The sequence below is a fragment of the Pseudonaja textilis genome, chromosome 6 (assembly GCF_049901715.1).
Source record: "Pseudonaja textilis isolate UNSWEBS1 chromosome 6, rPseTex1.2, whole genome shotgun sequence".
Taxonomy (NCBI): domain Eukaryota; kingdom Metazoa; phylum Chordata; class Lepidosauria; order Squamata; family Elapidae; genus Pseudonaja; species Pseudonaja textilis.
Genome location: NC_141995.1, coordinates 16,662,949 through 16,685,454, shown reverse-complemented (window position 1 = coordinate 16,685,454; position 22,506 = coordinate 16,662,949). Strand labels below are relative to the sequence as shown.

Genomic DNA, 22,506 nt, shown 5'->3' with positions numbered 1-22,506 from the left:
ATACACAATTAAAAAGTGTTTTAATTGTGGAGGCAGAGGACATTTGGCAAGATTCTGCAGAAAAGAAAAAAGCCAGAATGTAAAAAAGCCAAAGAAATTTTTTGAACTAGCCATGTTTAGCAACTGTGATGTGAAGAATGATTTATGGGTGGTGGACAGTGGTGCATCCCACTGCATCACGAGAGATAAGACAAAATTTATAAAAATGTCTACAAGCTCTCAACATATATCACTTGCTAATGGCTGGAACCTCAAGGCCAAGGGAGAAGGTATTGCATACTGTCCATGCTTAAACCAGGATATAAAAATGTTGTATGTACCACAGTTAAAGGTGAACTTGCTTTCTGTAAGGGTATTAGACAAACTAGGTTATGTAATTACATTTAAGGATAATAATTGCATAATTGAAAAGATAACAAAAAGGTAACTGCAGCTTTTAATGGAACATTGTATGTATTACATGATAGTAAGAAAGGGAGGCACAGACTGTATTTAACAATATAAAGCCTCATAATGAATGTATCCATTTATTGCATAGGCGTTTGGGGCATGTAAATTTTAAAATGCTAAAACGTACAGTAGAGTTATCTGATGGAATAAGGTTAAAACCGTGTGATAAATATTTGCGTTGTAATGTCTGCTGTGAAGATAAGAGTAAAATATTGCCTGCAAATAGGCTAAATGGTTTCAAAAACTAAAGAACCTTTAGAAATAGTATTTGCAGACATTATAGGTCCAAAGAAACCCAGTATGGGGGGTGCTCGATATATACTGAGCATTATGGACCATTATTCTAGATACGGGTTTTGCTACCTAATGAAAAGCAAAACTGAAACATATCAACATTTCTTTGACTGGTTAAAATTTGCAGAAAGAAAGACTAAACGGCAATTGATAACCCTAGTGACAGATAATGGTGCGGAATTTGTTAACAGCAAATTCCAGAATAGATTAAAGGTAGCTGGAATAGAGCACAAGAAATCTGCACCATACAGACCACAACACAACGCATTTATTGAGAGAAGAGGCCAAACACTACAGGCAATGGTTAGAACAATGTTAACTGATTCTGGATTACCTGATTCTTTGTGGGGGGAGGCCACAATGTGTGCTAATAACATATTGAACAACGTTGTTAACACAACTACTGGTGAAATACCATTCACCATGTGGCATGGCAGGAAGCCTGATCTGAGTTACCTGCACACATTTGGTGCACCAGCATGGGTGCATATCCCTACACAACTCAGGCGTAAAGGGCAACACAGAGCTAAACAATTATTCTTCGTTGGTTACCAAGCTAACCATAGGGCATATAGATTTTGGGAGAAAGGCACATCTAAGGTTTTATGCAGTGCCAATGCCCAATTTCTAGAGCACGTAGGATGGGATAAGTTAGAACAGGATAACAATAAAGAAGTAATTATTGAATCCTATAGAAATCCCATTAATTATCCCTGTAACTTTAAGAATAAAGTAAAGAGAGAAATACAGGCAGAGATAGAGCCCATAAAGGAAGAAATAGTACCAATAGCTGAGCAAGCTGAGGAACATGAACAGGTAGTAATTCAAAAAAGTCCTCATACAAGCCCTGTAATTCCCAGAAGAACTACACGAATATCTAGACCGCCTGATAGATACCAGGCTAACACAGTGTGCCAGATTAATAAAGTTCCATATACTGTAGATGAAATAAAAATGTATCCTACTAAAGATAAGGAAAGTTGGTATGCAGCAATGAATAGGGAATTGAAATCCTTAAAGGATATGAAAGTATATGAAAATGCGAGATTACCTGTTGATATAAAACCCATTGGCTGCAAATGGATTTTTAAGATAAAAACTGAAAAAGATGGTAATATAATCTATAAGGCACGATTAGTAGCCCAAGGCTTTAGACAAAATGCCAATGACTATGACGAGGTATTTGCACCTAGCCTTAAAGCAGCAACATTAAGGGCAGCTTTAGTGTGGGCAGCAAGTAAGAAATATATAGTCAACCATCTAGATATAGAAACTGCTTACTTGCACGCTCCACTAAGACATACTGTATACATGAAAAAACCTATTGGATTTAAAGGTGAAAATAATAATGATTATTGGTTGTTAAAAAAGAGCCTCTATGGTCTTAAACAATCAGGCTATGAATGGAACCAGTATATTGTAAAGGAACTAAACAATATAGGGTTTAAAGCTGGTTTAGCCGATCCATGTCTATTTAAAAGGGAGACAAATGGGAAAATACCATTATTACTATTATTTACAGATGATATTGCTTTGATTACAGAAACTAATGATGAAGCCAATAAAATAATAGCATCATTAGCTAAGAAAATAAAAATCAAGCAATTAGGGGAGATAAAGAAATATCTAGGTTTGAATATACTGAAAACACAGAAAGGTTTTAAGATATCTCAGGAGGATAAGATATCTAAATTGCTAATAGATTATAAGATGGAACTTTGTAAGACTGCAAAGACTCAATGAGTCAGGATATTTGCAAAATGGATGCTCAAAGTCCCAAGTTTGATAAGGTAATATATCAATCTTTGATTGGTAGCTTATCATACATTAGCAATTGGTCAAGGCCAGATATAGCTTATGGTGTTAATCAACTGGCACGACATAATAATGATCCACTGCAATGTCATTGGAAAGCATTAAAGAGAATTTTGAGATATCTTAAAGGAACATTACACCATGCACTGTATCTAGAACCAAAAGGTGATCTAATACTAAGTGCTTATGCAGATGCTAGTTTTGCATCAGAAAGAGACACAAGAAAGTCGACTTTGGGAACAGCCATAATGCTGGGTAAGACATTAATAAGTTGGAAGTCAATAAGACAACAGCATATAAGTTTGTCCACTATGGAAGCAGAATTCTCCTGTTTGTCGTTATTATGTGCTGAATTAATCATGTATAAGCAGATGATGAGTGACATGGGATTAACTGTAAATTATCCTATAATTGTACATGAAGATAATCAGGAAGCAATTCAAATGGCCACAAATATTGCAGTAAAAACTAGGAGCAAGCATACAGATTTAAGGTACTTAAACGTTAGACAATCTGTAAAAAGTAATATGATACAGCTGGAGTACTGTATGTCAGAGGACAATATAGCTGATAACTTTACTAAAGCCCAAGGTGCCATTAAGCACCAAGAGAGTTGTGTAAAGTATGGTTTTAGATTGTAAGGGTATTATATATTTATATCACCCAAAAGGGGAGAATGTTGGGTATAACAATGATACACCAACTAAGTTTGGGTGAATAAATATATAAACCAAGGTTTGGGTGTTTGTAACTTGTAGCTTTAAGCACCAAACTGCTTGTAATTAACTAATTAAGGGTGCGGTTACAAACGGCAATAAAAGGCAGCAAGAGAAACGTAATCTCTCTGCTTGATCTCTGCTTGATTTCTGCTTGCTACTGTTTGTTTGCTACTATTTGCTACAACTGTTTGAATACCTGAACGAAAGGACTACTTCATTGATGTGCTGATATCCTGTGAATACTCAGCGTTGTCTTCAAAAGGAAAGGTATCAAAGGAGAAGATATCTTTACAAGCAGATAAGGATATAGAACTGACTAGTACATGGACTAAGTTACTGAATGGATATATTTTGTGAATGACATATGGACTGATTGACAATGTTTAAACTCGAATTGGATTAAACAGCTATTTAAACTACAAACAGTGTTTGTCATCAGTGTGTGTAAACCCTAGGGCCCTTCCTCTCTCATTTGGCTGCCTGGCTTGACTGCTGCTGCACATTCTGTTTTTGGGGGTTTGTCCCCAAACACTAACAAGTTGTACTGACCTGGGGTCATGTGATAATGGTTTGTGACCTTCCCAGCCAGCTTCTGACAAGAAGTCAATGGGGGAAGCCAGATTGACTTAATGACCACATGATTCATTTAACTGTCACAGTGATTTGTTTAATAACTATGTCAAGAAGGTTGTAAAATTGAATAAAACTTACTTATCAATTGCCCTGCTTAACAAAGGAAATTGTAGCCATAAGTCGTGGACTACCTGTTTACTACTTAATTTCACTTGTTAGCAAATAACACTAAGTATAACAAATAAGTATATAAGCATGGAACAATAGGGCACATAATTTAAAAGCTAGGTTTTTTTCCTTTGTGCTTATTCTTCGTTCCCAGGTTATCTATATGCAGCATTCCCCCCAAAAATGTAGTTGAAGTTTGTTATTAATACAGAATGAAGTTTGAAGGAATAGTATTTTGAGAACCCAAGTAATTGTATCTATTCTTCAATTAATAATCTTCTATCTTCTTTGAGGTATTTGCTGATTTGCCTAAGTGTCAGATCACCAAATTTTCATTTGTATATTCCTATTCCTGTTAGCAGAAACAAATGGAGAAAGAATAATTACTTTTCATGTTGTGTGCTTTGATATATGTGATCTATTTATCTGGTGGCTATTTATATATTGTGATAGCAGGTTAGAGTTTTGCTACAGAATTTTCTGGAATTCTTTCCTCTAGTACGTGGGGCACAATAGATGAAAGATACAATTGTTTTGTATTTTGTAAGACAGAAGTGACCCCTGGATGACATAACATACTGTACTGATTGACTTTCATCTTATAACAACAACTAACTTTCTCTCTTACACTTACAAAGTCTTGATGGTTTATAGTTAATCACCATCCAATTTGACTATTGTATTGCACTGTACACATATATTGGAACAGCTATAGGAACAAAATCTTACAAGCCTGAATGTGCTTCCCTTCCTTCCCCATTTATTTTCATCTGAATTGTGAGGATGGTTGTATTTGAGATATTTTTCTAAACCACTTTCTCGGTCTGGGTTCAAGCCTCACGTATGTGATTGTTGCCTTAGTAATGATTCTTCCTTACTTTCTTCAAGGGCATCCTCTATAACTATGATAGCCCTCCTCATATATTTGAGAGTCAAAACCCTCCATCACCCCATGTGGAGACAGAAACATGGCCTTATAATCACACAAAGAGTCTTTCAATTGAATGTTAGAAGAAAAATCTAAGTAAGAATGTTGTGATAGCAGAACCAGTTATCAAAAGATATGAAATGATTATATTGAAGCAGAGGCTGAATAGCTATTACTGGTAGTCAGGGATGTCTTTTTGTGATGGCACCCAGGATAGAATGAAGATTGTGAGGGTTGGGATTGCATTTTCTTTAAATAGTTGGGTTGGTTTACATTATAGCTATATGAGTAGACCATGATAGGCAAATTGAAGTATGAATAAAAGCTGCTGATTGTGGCACTATGAACAACTGGAAAAAACAAAAACAAAGCACAACTGGATAAGAAAAGGCAACAAAAAGAGAAAAGGGAAATAAGAGAACATTAAAAGAATTTGGCTGGTATAATAGGCTCGTCGCTAGCTGTGGCATGTGGTGGAGATGGTGAGTGAGGAGTGATGGAAGAGTGTTGCTGCAGATAGTTCAGATCATACTTGAGACCTGCTGTGTGAATGGTTGGGAGCAAGAGGATGACCTCAACATTACTGAGCCATGGAAGGTCTGGAAATTATGTGACTTTTTGCACAATTATGCACATTTTGCATAATAGCGTGTTTCCCTGAAAATACCACCTACTCAGAAAATAAGTCCTAGCTTGATTTTTACATGTGCACCCAGTATAAGCCTTACCCCCAAAATAAGGCCAATTAAAACCCTGCCCACTCCAGGGTGCACAGGTAAAAATTAAACTAAGGTGGGGATGGGAGAGGGGTGGAGCTACTTTACTACTTACCTTCGGATAGTTGAAGCCAGGCCTCGCATACCTCAGCCCATTGCTTCTGCAGCTAGCAAGGCTTTCCTGAAGGGCTTTGTAGCTGATAACAGAGGCCTTCAGGAAAGCCTTGCTGGCTGCAGAAGAAATGGGCCAAAGTGTGCAAGGCCTGGCTGCAACTACCTGAAGCTGAGGAAGTTCCTAAGGGCAACTAAAGGAGACTGGGCACCTTGGGCCAGTCATTTTCTCTTGGCCCAACCTACTTACAGGGTTGCTATTGAGGTGAGAATAGGATGCGGAGTATTGTGGCCTTGTTTCAGATTTGTAAACAGCTACACATAAATATCAAATGTGCATTTAAATTTCTAGAAATATGTATTTAACTTTGTGCTATCAGAGGTTATGGCAATGTGGAGGTTTTTTATTATTTTAAAAATGTTTTTACTTGAGAGTTCCCCAGAGTTGTTGGGAGTTGAACAGTATAATAATTATGAAATAATAAAAATCTGTTCACTTAAGGCAGTGGTTCCCAACCTTTTTTTCACCCCGTACCCCTAAAGAAATTTCACTCGAACTTTGCACCCCCTGAAATTTAGACTTTAGGAACTACTGAACGCGTTAAATATATGGTAGGATTGAATCTTTTCAGCTATATATGTGATGCCACTAAATAACGATACTTAACTCTAAAATGAAAACAAAGTTAATCCATTGCATAATAAATAAAAATGCCAACATATAGCCAATATCCTATTCTTTACCTGGACTTTTCTTGCACCCCCTGGAATATCGTCTCGCACCCCAGGTTGGGAACCCCTGACTTAAGGATACACTGAAACATACAATGTGACCAAGGGTGTCTAAAATTTTGCATATAACTGTTTAGCGAACCACGCATTGCATGCACAGTATTGAACTGTGTTGATTAACATATTACAAATTTTCTAGAGAAATCAAGTGGAAAGCACTTTGGGTGGAAGGAGCTAGTAATAGAATTTGCAATGAATTTTAATAAATGTTACTTTTAACTTTGTTACTGTACTAACAAATGCATGGTTAAATGAATGGTCGGTAGGAAAAGGTATCTTTAATAGGAAACATTACATTGCAAGTCATTTAACATTGGACTTAGTTACAAATGGCTATTTTTATGTTTGGAAAGACTTTTGATGAAGCGGTAAATTATAAACATATTGCACCTGAACATTCAGTGTACTAGAGCAGTTCTAGTAGAAAACCTCTCATTCATTCTCCCACTTGTGAAAGTAAAATTATTATTATTATTATTTGGTATGCTTCAGAGTATATTCGTATAAAGATCAAACTGAGAAAGATGACAGAAAAGACCAAGGCTGTCAGTATGGAAGAGATGCTGTAGTAAGACTGATGACAGTCCGTAGCACTCATCTTAGCTTTTCAAGCTTAACCCTTTTGTTCATCAATCAGTTTAAAGTGGCAGGTAGTGACCATTAGGAGGATTCATTAGCACCCTGCAGCACGTTTGTACAGGGTGACCCACATCTGTCTTTATTAGAAGTTTGCTAGTTGCCAGTAGTGAACAGATGGATCATTATTGTCTATGTTGCCCTTTGGGTGTACCTGGAGGACAAGCAAAGTCATCCTGAGCAGGACACACAGTGTTACCTTGCAAAGAGGAAGAATTTGAATAATATTATTATAGGCATCGATGGTTACTGCTGTGGCATATATCTCTTTCACCTTGGATGAAACAAAATCAAAAGACAGTCATTACCAATATTTGCAATTGTTTCCATAAGTGTTGATAACTGTTTTTGGGAGAAATAATCTAGCAGTGAGATGTTGCTTGTTTTGCATGATAAGCTTTTTTTTTAACTCAACAGTTATTTTTCCTACATTTACATTTATTAAAGATGGGACAATGGAAGGAGAAATTTTTAGATGGATACGGCAGATGCTGGTGAAAGGTAGTGGGTAATATATGGCCTGTGCTAAAAAAACTTGTCAAATACTACTCATTTTTTCGTGCAGCTTTTGATAAAAATAGGATTGCCAACATGATCAGCAATGCCCGATGACAGATATGGCACAAGAAGAAGAGATTTGTCAAAACAAATAAAAATTGAATGGTTCTGCCCATTTTCTTATGAGGAAGTGAATGTTGGACATGCTAGGAGAAACACTTGGGTAAATTGATTGGGAAGAGAGTACCTGAGAAGTGTTTCTGAGGTTAAAAGAAGACTTGCAGTCCAGAATTATGGATGATGAGTACATGTAGACTGAAAACAGAATGAGTTATCCTCAGGAGATTTAGAGAGAATGAATGAGAAATGAATTGCAAAAAGAAATAGATGAAGGATTAGGGATCAATAGAAAAGGAGGAGGAAAACCAAGGAATATGTAGCTGGAGGGAGCTGATGACTTTTTCAGAAAGAGGAAGTGAAGAACTTTAAAGAACCAAATGTACAGCTTGGAAGCAAAACACATGGAAACAGGCAAAAGATGTTGCATATAGCAGCCATGTGACTAAGGGGTGCAATTTTAACTTTAAGAACAGGTTGTAAGTAGCTTTTTAAAAGTGTCTTGTAATTTTGGATGGTTGTTAAGCAACTGATCATAAGGACTGCCTGTAATATATTAATCAGTATATGGATTTGATGGGAGCAAGGATGGGTAACAAGGGTAGAAAATTAGAGAGGATATAATAAATAGTCAGCATATAAATTTAGTTGGATCTTTTTTCTTTTCTCCTGCTTTTAATTTGTTCTGTTTACTTTTTTTTAAAAAAAGATTTTATTGAATTTACAGTTTAAAAACACATCAACAGTACATTTACAAAATAGAAAGAAAACGGCTGAGGGGAAAGAAAGAAAACACCTGGCCTAACACACCGGATAAGGGTGTTCTGTTTACTACACCTTACTTCCCCACTCCCCTGTTCTCTACACATTGTTTGTTTTAAAGGGGAAAAGTCCAGTTTTGTTTAGCTTTTTCAGATCAGCTATAGCATGCATTTCAGGTAGTCTTTGACTTATGACCACAGTTGAGTCCAACATTTCTGTTGCTAAATGAGACAGTTGTTAAATGAATTTTGCCCCATTTTATGACCTCTCTTGCTACACTTGTCAAGTGAATCATAGTGGTTAAGTTAGTAAATGGTTGTTAAGTGAATCTGGCTTCCCCATTGACTTTGGTTGTCAGATGGTCCCAAAAGATGATCATAGGATCCCAGGACATTGTAGCCATCATAAATAACCACTTGCCAGGCATTCAAATTTTGATCATGTGACCACGAGGATGTTGCAATGGTTATAAGTGGGACAAACAGTCTGAAGTAACATTTTTTAGTGATATTGTATCTTCAAACGGTCACTAAATGAACGGTTGTAAGTGGAAGACTACCTGTATTCTAGAATAGGGGAAGGATATTAGTTTTCTGTTGCTAAGTTGTTCCAGGTGTTAAATATCTTGGATGTAAAATTATCTTGAAAATATACTACAGAATTTCAGGTTTAATCAGAGAAATGTGTTGATGCAATTATAGACATAACAAAAAATTGAGTAAACAAATTTCCACCAAAATAATTTATGGAAAAAGCTAATTAACTAATAATTGTGACTTTTGGTGACATTTGTGTCCTCTTGATCATAGGAATCAGCATAATGCAACCTACTTATCAAATGGCAAAATAATATAAATTGCTGATTTCTTTTTTAAATTTTCAAAAGAGAAAAATATTTTCTTCATCATGTAATGAAGTTGTAAAATTGAGGACAAAGCCTGGGTTTTCTGAATATACCTGTTAAGGTAGGGTGACATTTACAGTTGTTGCTGGCATTTTCAACTTTTATATCTAATACCATCTTGTGTTATATTGTCAGCTGTGAACGTGAGATTTGAGTAATTTGAAGCAGCCATATACAAGAAATCATAAAAACTAGTTATAATGTCAAAATCACACATAAACAACCTGCATTGATCTAAGTCAGTATTACTTGCCTTCCCTTAGAAGTTGGATAGCAAAGAACCTTCCTTTATAATTTTTCTTAAGAATCTTAATATTTTACATCCACACAAACATCATACTGGGTAACTATAAAATATAACTAGTGGATAAACTTTACCAAGTTTTTAATTTTTGTTTATAAATACATATTATATATTTTCATGGCACATACATTTTTTTTAAAAAAAATGCTATATTCTGTCTCTTCTTTATGACTATGTATGTCTTGTTGATTTCTAAGTATGCCTTAATGGTTTTTCAGATGTGCTGCTACCCTTCAGGTCTTTAATTTTAATTGTTAAGAATTCCAGGACTCTGATTTTTCTTTTATGCAGTATTTCTGCACAGCTGGATAACAATTGGATATGCATGGTTGTATCTGTAGGCACTGTGCTAAACCTGACCCTATCTGATCTTACCTAATTATATGTTTTGTTAGTATTACATAAATAACTGATTTTTTTTTATTTATACAAAGCTGCCAGGGGCAAAATTTAGAGATCATATTATCACAGGACTGATTTTAATTCTACCGCCGAGTTTGCACAATTAGCCTCGAAGTTTTGTGGGGTTCATCCTTGTGGATGATCCAGGGAAAGCAAAAAGCCACTCATGGCTTCTGTGCTCTGGAATAACCTTTTACCAGAGATCTGAATGGTATCTTTGTTCCTGACCTTTAGGAAAGCTGTGAAAACAGCTGTTTGGAAAGGTTTTTGGTGATTAACATTTGTTTATTGGGATAGAATAAGATATAGATAAATAGATAGATAGATATACATATATAATGTAGTGCTGTATATATCTTCTTCTACCCCAATAGATAGATGTTAATGTGTTTATAATGTGATATATGCCTTTCTCAATCTTGGTCCTTTACCAAAAGCCTGGGAGTTTGAGGATTTTACATGGTATCTTACCTGGTTCTAGCACTGCACTTTTCTGAACAGATAGGTCTGATTTTGTTTCTGGGATCTGTTAGAGCAGTGTGTGTGTGTATGTATATCAAATTAATATATTGAAAAAGGTTCAAAACAACACTTGAAAGAAAGAGTTGATTACCAGTTTAGTGCTGTTTATGGTTTCTTTCTTTGGATAGGTCCCTTCAAGAGGTGTTATAATTTAACTTGTTTAATCATAATGGCTGAAAATTATAGAAGTTGAAATCCTACATTTCTGGAAGACCTTAGATAGGAAAACATTAAATTAGGCTAGGAAAATTGATGGCTGTTTTTACCCAAATGAAGAATTCATCACACTGTCATGGTTACTGTTTTCTTATTCTCAGAATAATTCTGCTCATCTTGTAGATGCAGAATATTTTATAAACCATTTACTATATATAATTGCTCAGGATCTCTTCTGCCTAAATTATAACATAAACAAAGCCATATTTTCAGGAAGTATTAGAACACATACGTATATTCAAACATAAACACAAGATATTATAAAGATTAGTGTTTTTCATTTTTTAAAAATAGATGACTATATTTTGAACATCAGAAATGAAGATATATAATCTCTGTATAGGTTTTGTTCACTTAATAAAGAATACATTTACCCTGATTGTCACAAATAATATACCTCAGAATGAATAAAACACACACTTGTAAAGTTACAAATGCAGCAAATTAATAGGATAACAAAGGTACATGTTTAATATTTCATGATAGAAGTGATTTATTTAACAGTCACTAGGACTCGACACATAAAAAGTAGCATTAATTGTTTAACTTGAGTAAGATGGGGTACTTGGTTTTTATTATGTCTTACACTGTTATTGTCAGCCTTCAAGATTTTCTCCCTTTGCTTTGCATCTTTCGGCTGTCATAAGTAACAGGAGGAGGAGGGTGGATATGGTTATGGGAAGTGAGCTGGAGGTGTTACAAAACAGAACTGTATAAGCTGGGGGGGGTATATTCTTGCTTAGGCTTCTATCCTATGCTATACACAGCTGCAACTCTTTATCAAAATATGTCAAGGTCAACGGACAGAGGCCTCATCACCACCTGGAGATGCCCACATGATGATATACACAACTTTTAACTGGATGAACCAATTGAACTATTGGGGGTGGGAACGTTGCCATTACTTTGTATATGTGATTTACGTGCCCATTTTCTCAGATTCAGAATTCTTTTGTTGCTACCACTTGATTTCCAGTAAAATATATCTTTTCTCTAAATAATGGAGTCTAAGTATTTCTTTCTTGGATTTTGAATGGAGCACCAGCTGACAGTTATTTCAATTGATTAAAATATATTCTACTTATAAATGATATAAAATGTATTTTTCGTTCACTTTACAAATAAAATAAAACAAAATTTGCCATTGTGTTAGAATCACACAGCAATGAACTGTGTTGAATATCAAAGCTTAAATAGTATCATACATGAGTCAGATCCTAGGTTGTTTAACCCAGTTCTGTCTATTCAGAAACTCTTCAAAACACCAGCAGTTTCTCTCCCAAGGCTTGCTGCTTAAAATTATTTCAACTGGAGAAGCTACACATTGAATTTATGTCCTTTAGCACCTCAAATTTGGGGTTCGCCATTGAGCAGTAGTACTGCAGGAAAAAAAAGAGGGGAAACATATTGTGAACATGAGTTGATAATTCCAACAGACTACTGAGCTTGTTATTATACCCCAATATTTGCCCAGTTGCACAGTCTCTTATTTGATGTCCATTTGCAAGATGCAATCTGAACCAAATAATTATGCCCTGTAACTATGTAACATATAATGCATGCCTTTTAAATGTGTGAATTATGAAAAATAGTGAATGATTTGAACAAATATCATTTTCTACCATGATTGTTAATGTTGCTCTTATATGACATATATCCTGCAACACTCCAAAGTGCTATATATCTATTAATCTTTAAAGCAACCTTGTAAGCCAGTACTTTTTGTATTACAAATAATCTGTTCAGAGAATTGCCGTAATGAGTGTACGCTATAGTTAGTTAATGCCATGTTGAGATTTGAATGGGGATCTAGCTGTCACCTACTCTGCCATTGAATTATTGGAAGATATTCTGTGATACCCTTTGCTTCTGCCCTGTACTATTTAGCAGTATTATGGGTAGACCAATTTTAATTCACTTATGCCAATTCATAGAAATACCATCTAAATGAATTCACCTCCTCAAAGATACGCTTCTCTTGGACAGACTAAAAATGCAGACTGACAGCAGACAATTCCTTTCTCTCATTCTTTCTGTCTTCTATGAATTCTCTACGCATAGCAAAGTATATTTGATTATATTGTTTGTGATTGTATGTTTTGGGAATGACTCATAACAATGCTGTGTCTCTTTTCTTAATAATCCAGACAAGGAGCATTTTCTGATGCTTTTTACATTCTGCTTTCGAATGTTCAATACTAATACCTTAGTTTATGTTAACATTAAATGTTAATACAAGTAAGCCTGACATGTCGGTACCAGTGGTGAAATGCAATTTTTTTTTTACTACTGGTTCTGTGGGTTTGACTTGGTCAGTGTGGCATGGCTTGGTGGGCATGGCAGGGGAAGGATACTGTAAAATCTCCAGTCAGATGTGGTATTTGCCAGTTCTCCGAACTACTCAAAATTTCCACTACTGGTTCTCCAGAACTGGTCAGAACCTGCTGAATACCACCTCTGGTCAGTACCCTAATTGGTCTGTTATCAATGAACTTGAGATACAGGAAATAATACGAACATATTGACGGCCATAGAATTTTTCTTTATATTAAAGTAATTGGCTGTTGCAGAACAAGATGTTTTTCACAAATATTCATATTTGAATTACTTTAAAATCATGGAGATAAAAGTATATTGAGAGCATAGTCATCAACTGTACTGAGGATGTAAAGCAGTGCTTTTTTTTTTTTTTTTTGAGAAAAAGAAGTTGAGGCAATGGCCTGGGTGAGTGCTTCAATTTTTAACCTAATTAAAGTGACTTCCTTCTGGTGCAATGGAAGATGTTCCCAGAGGCTCATCAGCATTGTTGCATGACAATTTTTTTCAAATTACAGAAAATTTTACATGCAAACATGATATTCTATCTCAAAGTCTTGCATTTTGTTCTTTCATAATTGGCTCTCCCCCTCCCTCCCTCTCCCTTTCCCTCTTCCTCCTTCTCCCTCTCTCTTTTTTTCTCTCCTCCCACCCTCCAATCTTACAGAAATAGAGTTGCATAAGAAACGTTACGTCACTTATGCTTTTGACTCTAAAAGCCACTTCATTTGGGACTTACTCATATTCCCTGAAAGTATTTTCAAAGGTATATTTTCCTTTCCATCTTATCTTGGGATAAATTGATAAGCCAAATATCTATTGTTACCTATTGTTATCTATTATTATCATGGTTATTATTTTGTCAAGATAAAATGCAAGTTCATCTTGACAAAATATACTTTACTGCAGACAGTAAAGTATAATCTTTCTGGCTTTGTGGACCAGCGGGGGGCAGGGGGGGGAATGGGGATGGTTCCGTGTGAGTGGCAGGCAAGTGCATGTGTGCACACGTGCAGCTCCATTTGGATGGTTCCACTTCTGCGGCCCAGTTTGTAGGGCTCAAGGCCCGGTAGCAGGCCATGGCCTGGGAGCTGGTTTACTATATATACTTGTGTATAAATAAGTTCATCAATAGATAACATGACCATTGAATTTTTAACCAAATGACCATGAAAAATGAGCTACCTTTAAATAAGCCAACCCTCAAAATTTTTGTATGTTTTAACTTTTACAACTGGATTACCTCTGGGTGGCACATTCCCCCCCATATATTTTTATTGCAATTTTTTCTCTTTACACATCTCAATCATCTTCAATAGTATTGAGGCATCTTTGTTACAAATACACATTTCCGAACATTTCTAATTATTTATATACATTTTTATACCTTCTTCTTATCTTTACAAATCTTATTTCTATTGTCCATCCATTCATACCAATTTTCCCAAACCGCATAACACTCCGAATCTTCTTTACCTTTTAACTCTAAGGTGAGTTTGTCCATTTCCACACATTCTAAAATCTTTCGAATTACTAGACCTTCTGACAGTATTCTATCCTTTTTCCAGCATTGTGTGAGTGCGATTCTCACTGCCATAGTTATATGCAAATTAATATATTTTGTCTTTTTGTTATATTTCCCCTTAATTATCCCTAAAAGGAGCAATTCTGGCTTAAATTCTATTTGACAGTTTGTTATTTCATACAACCACTTTTGTATTTTGATCCAATATTTTTTTGCTTTGGGGCATAGCCACCATGAGTGAAAGAAGGTACCTTGTCTCTGTTTGCATTTCCAACAACTTGGGTTCAAATTTGGGTACATTTTTGCCAACTTTGTTGGGGCCAAATGTCAATGATAAAACATCTTATATTGATTTTCCTTATATGCAGAAGATTTTGTTATTTTTTAAATTTTCTCCCAATTTTCAAACTCAATATTATGTCTGAAATTTTTGGCCCATGCTATCATGGGTCCTTTTATTATTTCCTCTTTCATATTGAATTTTAGTAAATAGTTATATATTCTTGTTATTAATTTCTCCTCAGGGAAATTTTTTTATCTAGTTGTTGTAATTTGGTATCAAATCCATATTCCTCTGTATCTTTTTTATATCTTGATTGTAACTGAAGATATTGCCACCAATCTATAATTATTCCCTGATCTTTCAGTTCCTGATTGGTTTTTAATGTTCCTTGATTATCTAAAATTTCATTATATCTAGACATTTTACCTACGTCTAGTGTATTGGGGTGGGTCATTACCTCCATGGTGAACAGCCAACCCAGGATTTTCATGTAATGTAATCTCTTCCTAGGTCTTTATCAAAGAATCCCTCATTTTATGTCTATAGAAATATGAATGTGACTTGTTTTTTCTGTCCCACATGAAGGCATGTGGGTGGCACATTTTTATGGTATTTGGGCTTATATGTGTACTTTACAAAAAAAAAAGGATTACTGTAAAAATTTGTGGATAAGATGAATTAATTATATTTTCAATGGAAATTAGGTTCTCAATGGCTTTCACTGAGTTTTGTATGACACAAGAACAAAGATGAATTCTCAATAAATTGGAGCAACCAGGAGGAGATTGTTTTTCAATTCAGAGTTCCCAACCTTCTAATAGATTATTTATCAAAAGGGGAATACTTTTAATGAACAAGACCTCTTTAACTTTTTTCTTTAAAAAAAAAGCTAATGAGTTCTGTTTTTAATTCAGATGACCTTGAATTGGATAGTGTTTTAGATCCATTAATGGCTTTCAGAAGATCAGTAAAAAAAAGCAGTGGTACTGCAACAGTTCTGAGAGATGTTTAAATGGGAGGAAATGATAGAACTACTGTGAAAGGTAAATAGTAATCATGGTTCATTAGTAATTACTGAGACTTCTTAAAAAGGATACAATATTTATCTCCTAGTAGAATTTTCAGTAGGTAAGGTCCCAAGATTAATTTTATTTTGATGATAATTTTCTTATTAATATTTATAACTTCTTAAGTATGACATTCAATCCCTTTAACAGTATACTTGTATTGGTAGTTTTTTTTCTTTTTTTGTCAAAAATTTGTTATCTAATGAGTTTATCTACCGTTCTGTCTAACAGACAGATATATATCAAGCAATGCTAACAAGCGCTCAATACAAGACATATATTTGTGTTTGTATGAAATCTCCAGGTAGCTTAGAAACATGCTATTATTATACAAATGTTTAGCACAGTAATCTGAATGCCATCCTAATATATTAATATTTTATTCTATTTGGGGGTCCCTCTCAGGTTGGGCAATTGATATTCCAAAGGCAATATTTTGTACCATGAATCATTCATAACCTAAATCTGAACACATTTTCCCTTATATAATTTGATTGTTTGCCACAATATGCTTCAGTCTCATAGATACATAGCATACATTTTACCATATTTAGCTGATTTCAGTCCTTTAGAATTCAATTCCCTTAGTTTTGTCCCTATAGAATAGGTTTACCTCTTTTATTGAAGCACAGGATACATTTCACTCTTGAGTTAAGTAAAATTTATGTGGCGGTTATATAAATGAAAACTGTCAGTTGAAAACTTTGCTATGCTGTGAGGTAGAAGGCATGTTTTAAACGGTTCCTCTCCTTGTCTTCATTCCAACATGGTCATGACCCCACTTTTTGCAGAATCATCTTCAATCTGCTAGCTAGCTACCTACATTTGTATGCAGTTCAATATTTCAGATTTATAGCGACTGACAACAATGTAAAAACTATTAAATGTTTACAGTAATTCAACTCAATTCAATTTCATGAATCAAAGAAAAAACTATTGACATAATGCAGAATACCAGATAATCAACAGGCAAGAAAATCTGGTTCCATATGGTGCACATTCATCTCTAAAGGAGCTTCAGAAGAGCATGACCTTCTGGAAGGTCAATTCTGAAGGGCCCAGCTTGACTTCTAGAAAAAGACTATTCCAGAGTATAATACCTTTCCTCATAAACAATTTTTGCTCCCTTTATCTTCTTCTTGAACTTTTGAGTATCACAAGCAGCTTCTCTGTGAGCAACATGTCAGATGGATCAACTTTAGTTGGAGAAGGAAGTCTTGAAAGTGCTTAGAAGCAAAGCCATATAGGACTTCATTGATCAAACTAACACTTTGAATGCATCTAGAAATTCATTAATAACTATTCAGGGCCTGTAAGTGAGACATAAACACAGCAACTAAACTCAGTTGAGATAGGCTGTTGTGTTTTGGGCCAACTATATCTGGCCAGAGCACATTGCAGAAGGCCAACTGCATGTTAATAAGGACATGAGTTGCAATAGTCAGGTTTTCTCTCTTCTGAACAAAGATCCAAGATTTCTACCTGATCTTTCAGAAGTAACCATGTTCCTTGGAGGACTCCTGAACTGCAGACCTGCTGCCTCTAAGATAGTACTATTTGTCAAATGACAACACTGATAGAATGTCAAGATTCCGACTGACGAACCCAACCAAGCAAACACTGTTGAGACGTTCTGATCTCTGAATGCAAAACTTTATTGAATACATCATATTGGCACAGATTGAAAGCACTCAATAAAGTTTTGCATTCAGAGATCAGAACATTTCAACAGTGCTTGCTTGGTTGGGTTCGTCAGTTGGAACCTTGACACTCTATCATTTGAGAAGTAGTACTATCTTAGAGGCAGCAGGTCTGCAGTTCAGAAGAACCAAAATTATAAATAGTTACTATTTACTTCACTGTGTTTTGTCCCATCCAGACCTCAACAACTTCTAGACACTGCAAAAAGATTTTGATAGCATAATGAAGCTGGATATTACTAGCATGTTGATGGTAGCAATAGCACTTAGACTATATACTGCTTTACAGCCCTCTCTAAGTGGCTTACAGAGTCACATATTGCCCCCAACAATCTGGGTCCTTATTTTACTGACTTTGGAAGGATGGAAGGCTGAGTCAACCTTGAGCTGGTGAGAATTGAATTGCTGGTAGTCAGCAGAATTAGCCTGCAATACTGTATTCTAACCACTGCATCACCATGGATATATGGCAGCATGCCATATATTGGCAATTGTTACCTCTCAGTGGCTTCATATAAACGTTATTCAGCAATGATGAGGGGACCAATATTGTGATACCCCATAAGAGAGAGGTCTCAGTTCTGCCACCAGAAGTGAGATAGGATGGAACTATTTTGCTTCCAATTCCCAATCTTAGGTGGTTCAAGAAGACACTTCCAGTGGCAATGAAGGAAGATGTCAATCTAATAGCCTTTCTCTTATGGGGTATCACAAGGATGCTCATTAACCCAGCTAAACAATATGCCAGTCAGTCAAGATGAATCAAGACTTTGGTGAATACGAATATTTTTCTTGGCAGAATGCTGATTGAAATGGGCATAGTTGCCAAGCAGGAGCAATTCCTAAACATCCTTTCAAAAAGAAATTAACTACACTGAACAATGCAGCTAGCTGACAGTCTGCTGATACAATGTGATATTAGGAAGGAGAAGCAGTGGCATTTTGTCTCCATTATTGTTATAGTGAAGACTCCAACTTGAGCTTGTATTTATACTGTTAAGTTCATTATTGGCCTTTTGCAACTTCAAATGTAATTTCTGGTATTTCATCACCTGGAACTTTTTGATAAACCAGTATGTGCATTTCAATAAACCAATGACTGGTACACAGAGATTGTTCAGATTGAAGCTTGTTGAGAATCTGGTTACCACCAGTTCCAGAAACTGCCTATCAGATTGCTGAGCATCAACCCCAGCGCGCTCTAGAAGTTTTCTAGGTCCACTAGATGTCTGGGCTGGATTTGCCTTATGTTTTCTTCTCAACATTTTGAGAGTTTATGCACCTGTCTCTTACTATTCTATACATGCATGATACATCAATCTGATGAGAGCTTTTATAGCAAGCCTTTTTTTTTGTATCTAGCAAATGCAAAGGAACTATGGCATATGATTGAATGAAGCTGATTTAGTGACTTATTTTTGACTTGACATTTGCTGATTAAGTTGTATTACAAGTGTATTACAAGCAAATAATAATAACTAGATTTTTACTTCATAAACATTCACAATAATGTTAAAACCTTCACAATGGAATGAAGAATCCTGCAGAGTTAGGTCTCCCTGAAACTTTAGTGGCTGTCATATGTTTGGATGCTTCATATTTTTTTTTTCCTGTTTTTCAGGGTTTTCCAGGTCCTGGCCAATATAATATAAAAAGTGAGTTTGGAAAGGCAGGTTGCATCACAAAAAGTGAAGCTCAGCATGTTCCTTTTCTTTCTCTTTCTGAGGTAAAACATATTACAGTTCTTTCTCATTTGCAACTTTTAAAAAATTGTTGTTAGCCTGTTTGAGACATTTGAAGAACGGTTTTATGGGGTTTTGTTTGTAGAGGAATATCTGAAGTGGTTTATTCGTGATACAATTACATTAAATAGAACATAATGGGGGCAGACAGACCATTTGCATAGGAGATCTTATAGATTCTATTTATTCAATAGATTATTTATCAGATCCATAATTAGATGTGCATTAGATATACATCAGATCCAAAACACCAGTTATATTCCATCAAAAAAATAGGTTTGTTTGTTTTCTCTCTCTCTCTCTCATCTCTCTCTCTCTCTCTCTCATCTCTATTTCTATCTCTCTACTTCTCACTATCTCTATGTCTCTTGTGTCCTTTCAAAAGCTAGGAAACATTCCTAAGCATTGAGGCTCATCATCCTTTTAATGGTTCTAACTGCTCATGTGGTAATGTTACACAAAAAAGTAGTGTGCTTGCCAGAATTTTTAACAGTTTCTGCATGCATGACACTGTGCAGAGAATGGAAATGTCAATTCAAAATGTCAAAAGATTGAGAATTATATATAAATAATGAGCAGATAACAGAACACAAACAGCTTATTTCATTACATATTCAAAAGCAACCCCAGCTCCCCTTCAATTCTGGAACAGCAGTGTAAGGCTCTCAAGCATTACTCAGTCTAATTATATGGATTCTTCTATAGGATGTTGTGTTCTCTTGGATTCAGGTACAAAAGAATCAGAACATTTTGTTGCTTATTCTTGGAAAGTAAATTATTTCCAAATTTGTGTAATGTATTGAACAGAGCAGAGTTATAAATATATATTTGTTCGATATCATTTCTTAACTATGATTGGTAATCAAGCTAGGAGGAACAGACAGTGAACTCTAGATATAAAATGATATAATGAGATGAATATAGTTCTTAGCAATGTTAGGCCCCACAACTTGAGCATGGAGCCATCTGTAGTCACCAAACATCTTGCCATTTTAAAATTGCCTTAATTTTGCAGAGACTTTGCTCATACCTGTTTTAATACAGTCAGAGTCTTGCAGATGAGATGGGTGGTATAGAAATGATAGATAGATAGAAAGAAAGATAGAAAGGTAGATAGATAGATAGATAGGTAGATATAGATGATAGATAGATATAGATGATAGATAGGTAGATAGATTTTCATCTTTTGCTGCAATGTAGATTTAATAATTCTTTTTATGCATCTAGCCTGCTTAGGAGTGGCTGAAATAGCAATACCCACAGGTTCTTGCTTCTGTCACAATGATAAAAACAGAAGTGGTTTTAGAGGATTGAAGTGCAAGCTGTGTCCCAGTTTTCTGGTGTGTGTTCAGTGTTATAATATAGGCAGAAAAGAAAAATGACTTATATCACAGTGTTGCGGTACTGCTTCTGTCACTAGAGTCTTACTGTCCCCCAGCACTGCTGGTCAAAATGGCTGATCATATCCTACAAAACATTATATGAATTTATATAATAAATATTCTTTATGATGCTTCTGAAAGTGAACTTTCTTGGCTACATGGATGAATTATTTGCAAATATGCAGCTTGTGGCATTTTACAAATAGTCCTCAGTTAACAACCACAATTGGGAATGGCAACTCTGTCACTAAGCAAGACATCATGTGACTGCAGTAGACTCACAGTGTCATTTCTGATATGGTAATTAAGTAAAACAGCCATAGTTGTTAAGACATTACATGATTATGAGTTGCAATTTTACTGCCAGCTTCTCCATTGACTCTGCTTTGCTTATACTATACCAAAATAGACCTCTCCTTCCTCAGTAATATGTAAGAGAGTTGTCTGCTCCTTCTATATTTATATTCTCTTGCGTTTTCTTAGAGGTTTGCCCCTCCAAAATCTTCTACTCCAGCTCCTGGCACATATGATGAAACACGCTCTGCTCTTGAATGTTTGAGAAAACCATGTAGATCAAAAAGCATACCATTTGGCCATACGTCAGTTCGATTCACCAGAGATTCCAGATTGCAAACATCACCAGGTATATGAGTATATCTTCACTGTCTAATCTAGGGGTGTCAAACTCAAGGCCCATTGGTTGGATCTGGCTGCTGGGTGCTTAGATCTGACCCACAGGGCTGCCCTGAAAACAACAAAGGACCAGCTGCCCTCCCGGGCTCCATTTTCACCGGCAGAGCACCGCAGGCTGGTGTGGTGGCAGAGTGCTAGCAAAACAAACTAAAAACAAAACAAGAGAGGAAATGTTTTCCCTTTTGTATTTGAGGATCCAAGAAGGGACAGGACATGAGAAAGGGAAAGAGGAAAGAAAAAGAAGGGAAGATGGGAAGAGAGCAAGGAAGGAAAAAGAAGGAAAGAGGGGAAGGAAGAAGGAGGAGGAAAAAGGAAGGAAAAAGAAGAAAAGGAAAGAAAGAAAGAAGGAAGGAAGGAGATTATAATGAGAGGGAAGGTCTGAGGGAAGTCCTGGCTTAGCACTTGGCCACCACAGATGCCCCCGACATGAGTGACTTTGAAAGAGGTCAAACACAACCCTGATGTGGCCCTCAATGAAATTGAGTTTGATACCCCTGCTCTAATCTGTCAGAAGAGGAACCCTGTAGAGTTGATTGGACTTCTGGTGTCTTTCCCTCTCTGTTTTCGTTTCAGTCTGTTGCCCATGCTTGGGGTTCATAGGTCTTGTAAAGTGGTTTAGGTTTTTGAACTGTTTTTGTTGGTTCATAAATTCAAGTTTGCTTTGATCCTGGTTAAATATCAGTTATCCAAATTGTCTTTTAAAATGAATATGAATGAAATCCATACATATGATCCATTCAAGTATGAAATATAATAAATAGGATCTCATAAGGTGAATCTTTTCAATTATAGATGTGCAACCTAGCCATATGCCTTCAGGATAGAATTGATAACAAATATCAAATTAGAAGCTCAACTTAACAGCCACAAC

At 35.7% G+C, this 22,506-nt stretch overlaps 1 protein-coding gene across 2 annotated transcripts in view; it reads left to right on the top strand.

Annotated features, from left to right (window-relative positions):
* Positions 1-22,506, top strand: part of STPG2 (sperm tail PG-rich repeat containing 2) — a 182,090-nt gene that overhangs the window by 28,479 nt on the left and 131,105 nt on the right. For both annotated transcript variants that reach the window (XM_087935920.1, XM_026697821.2), the window contains 2 exons: positions 19,440-19,544; positions 21,426-21,585. In XM_087935920.1, the coding sequence (XP_087792046.1) occupies positions 19,440-19,544; positions 21,426-21,585 (265 nt within the window). The remainder of the gene's footprint in view (positions 1-19,439; positions 19,545-21,425; positions 21,586-22,506) is intronic.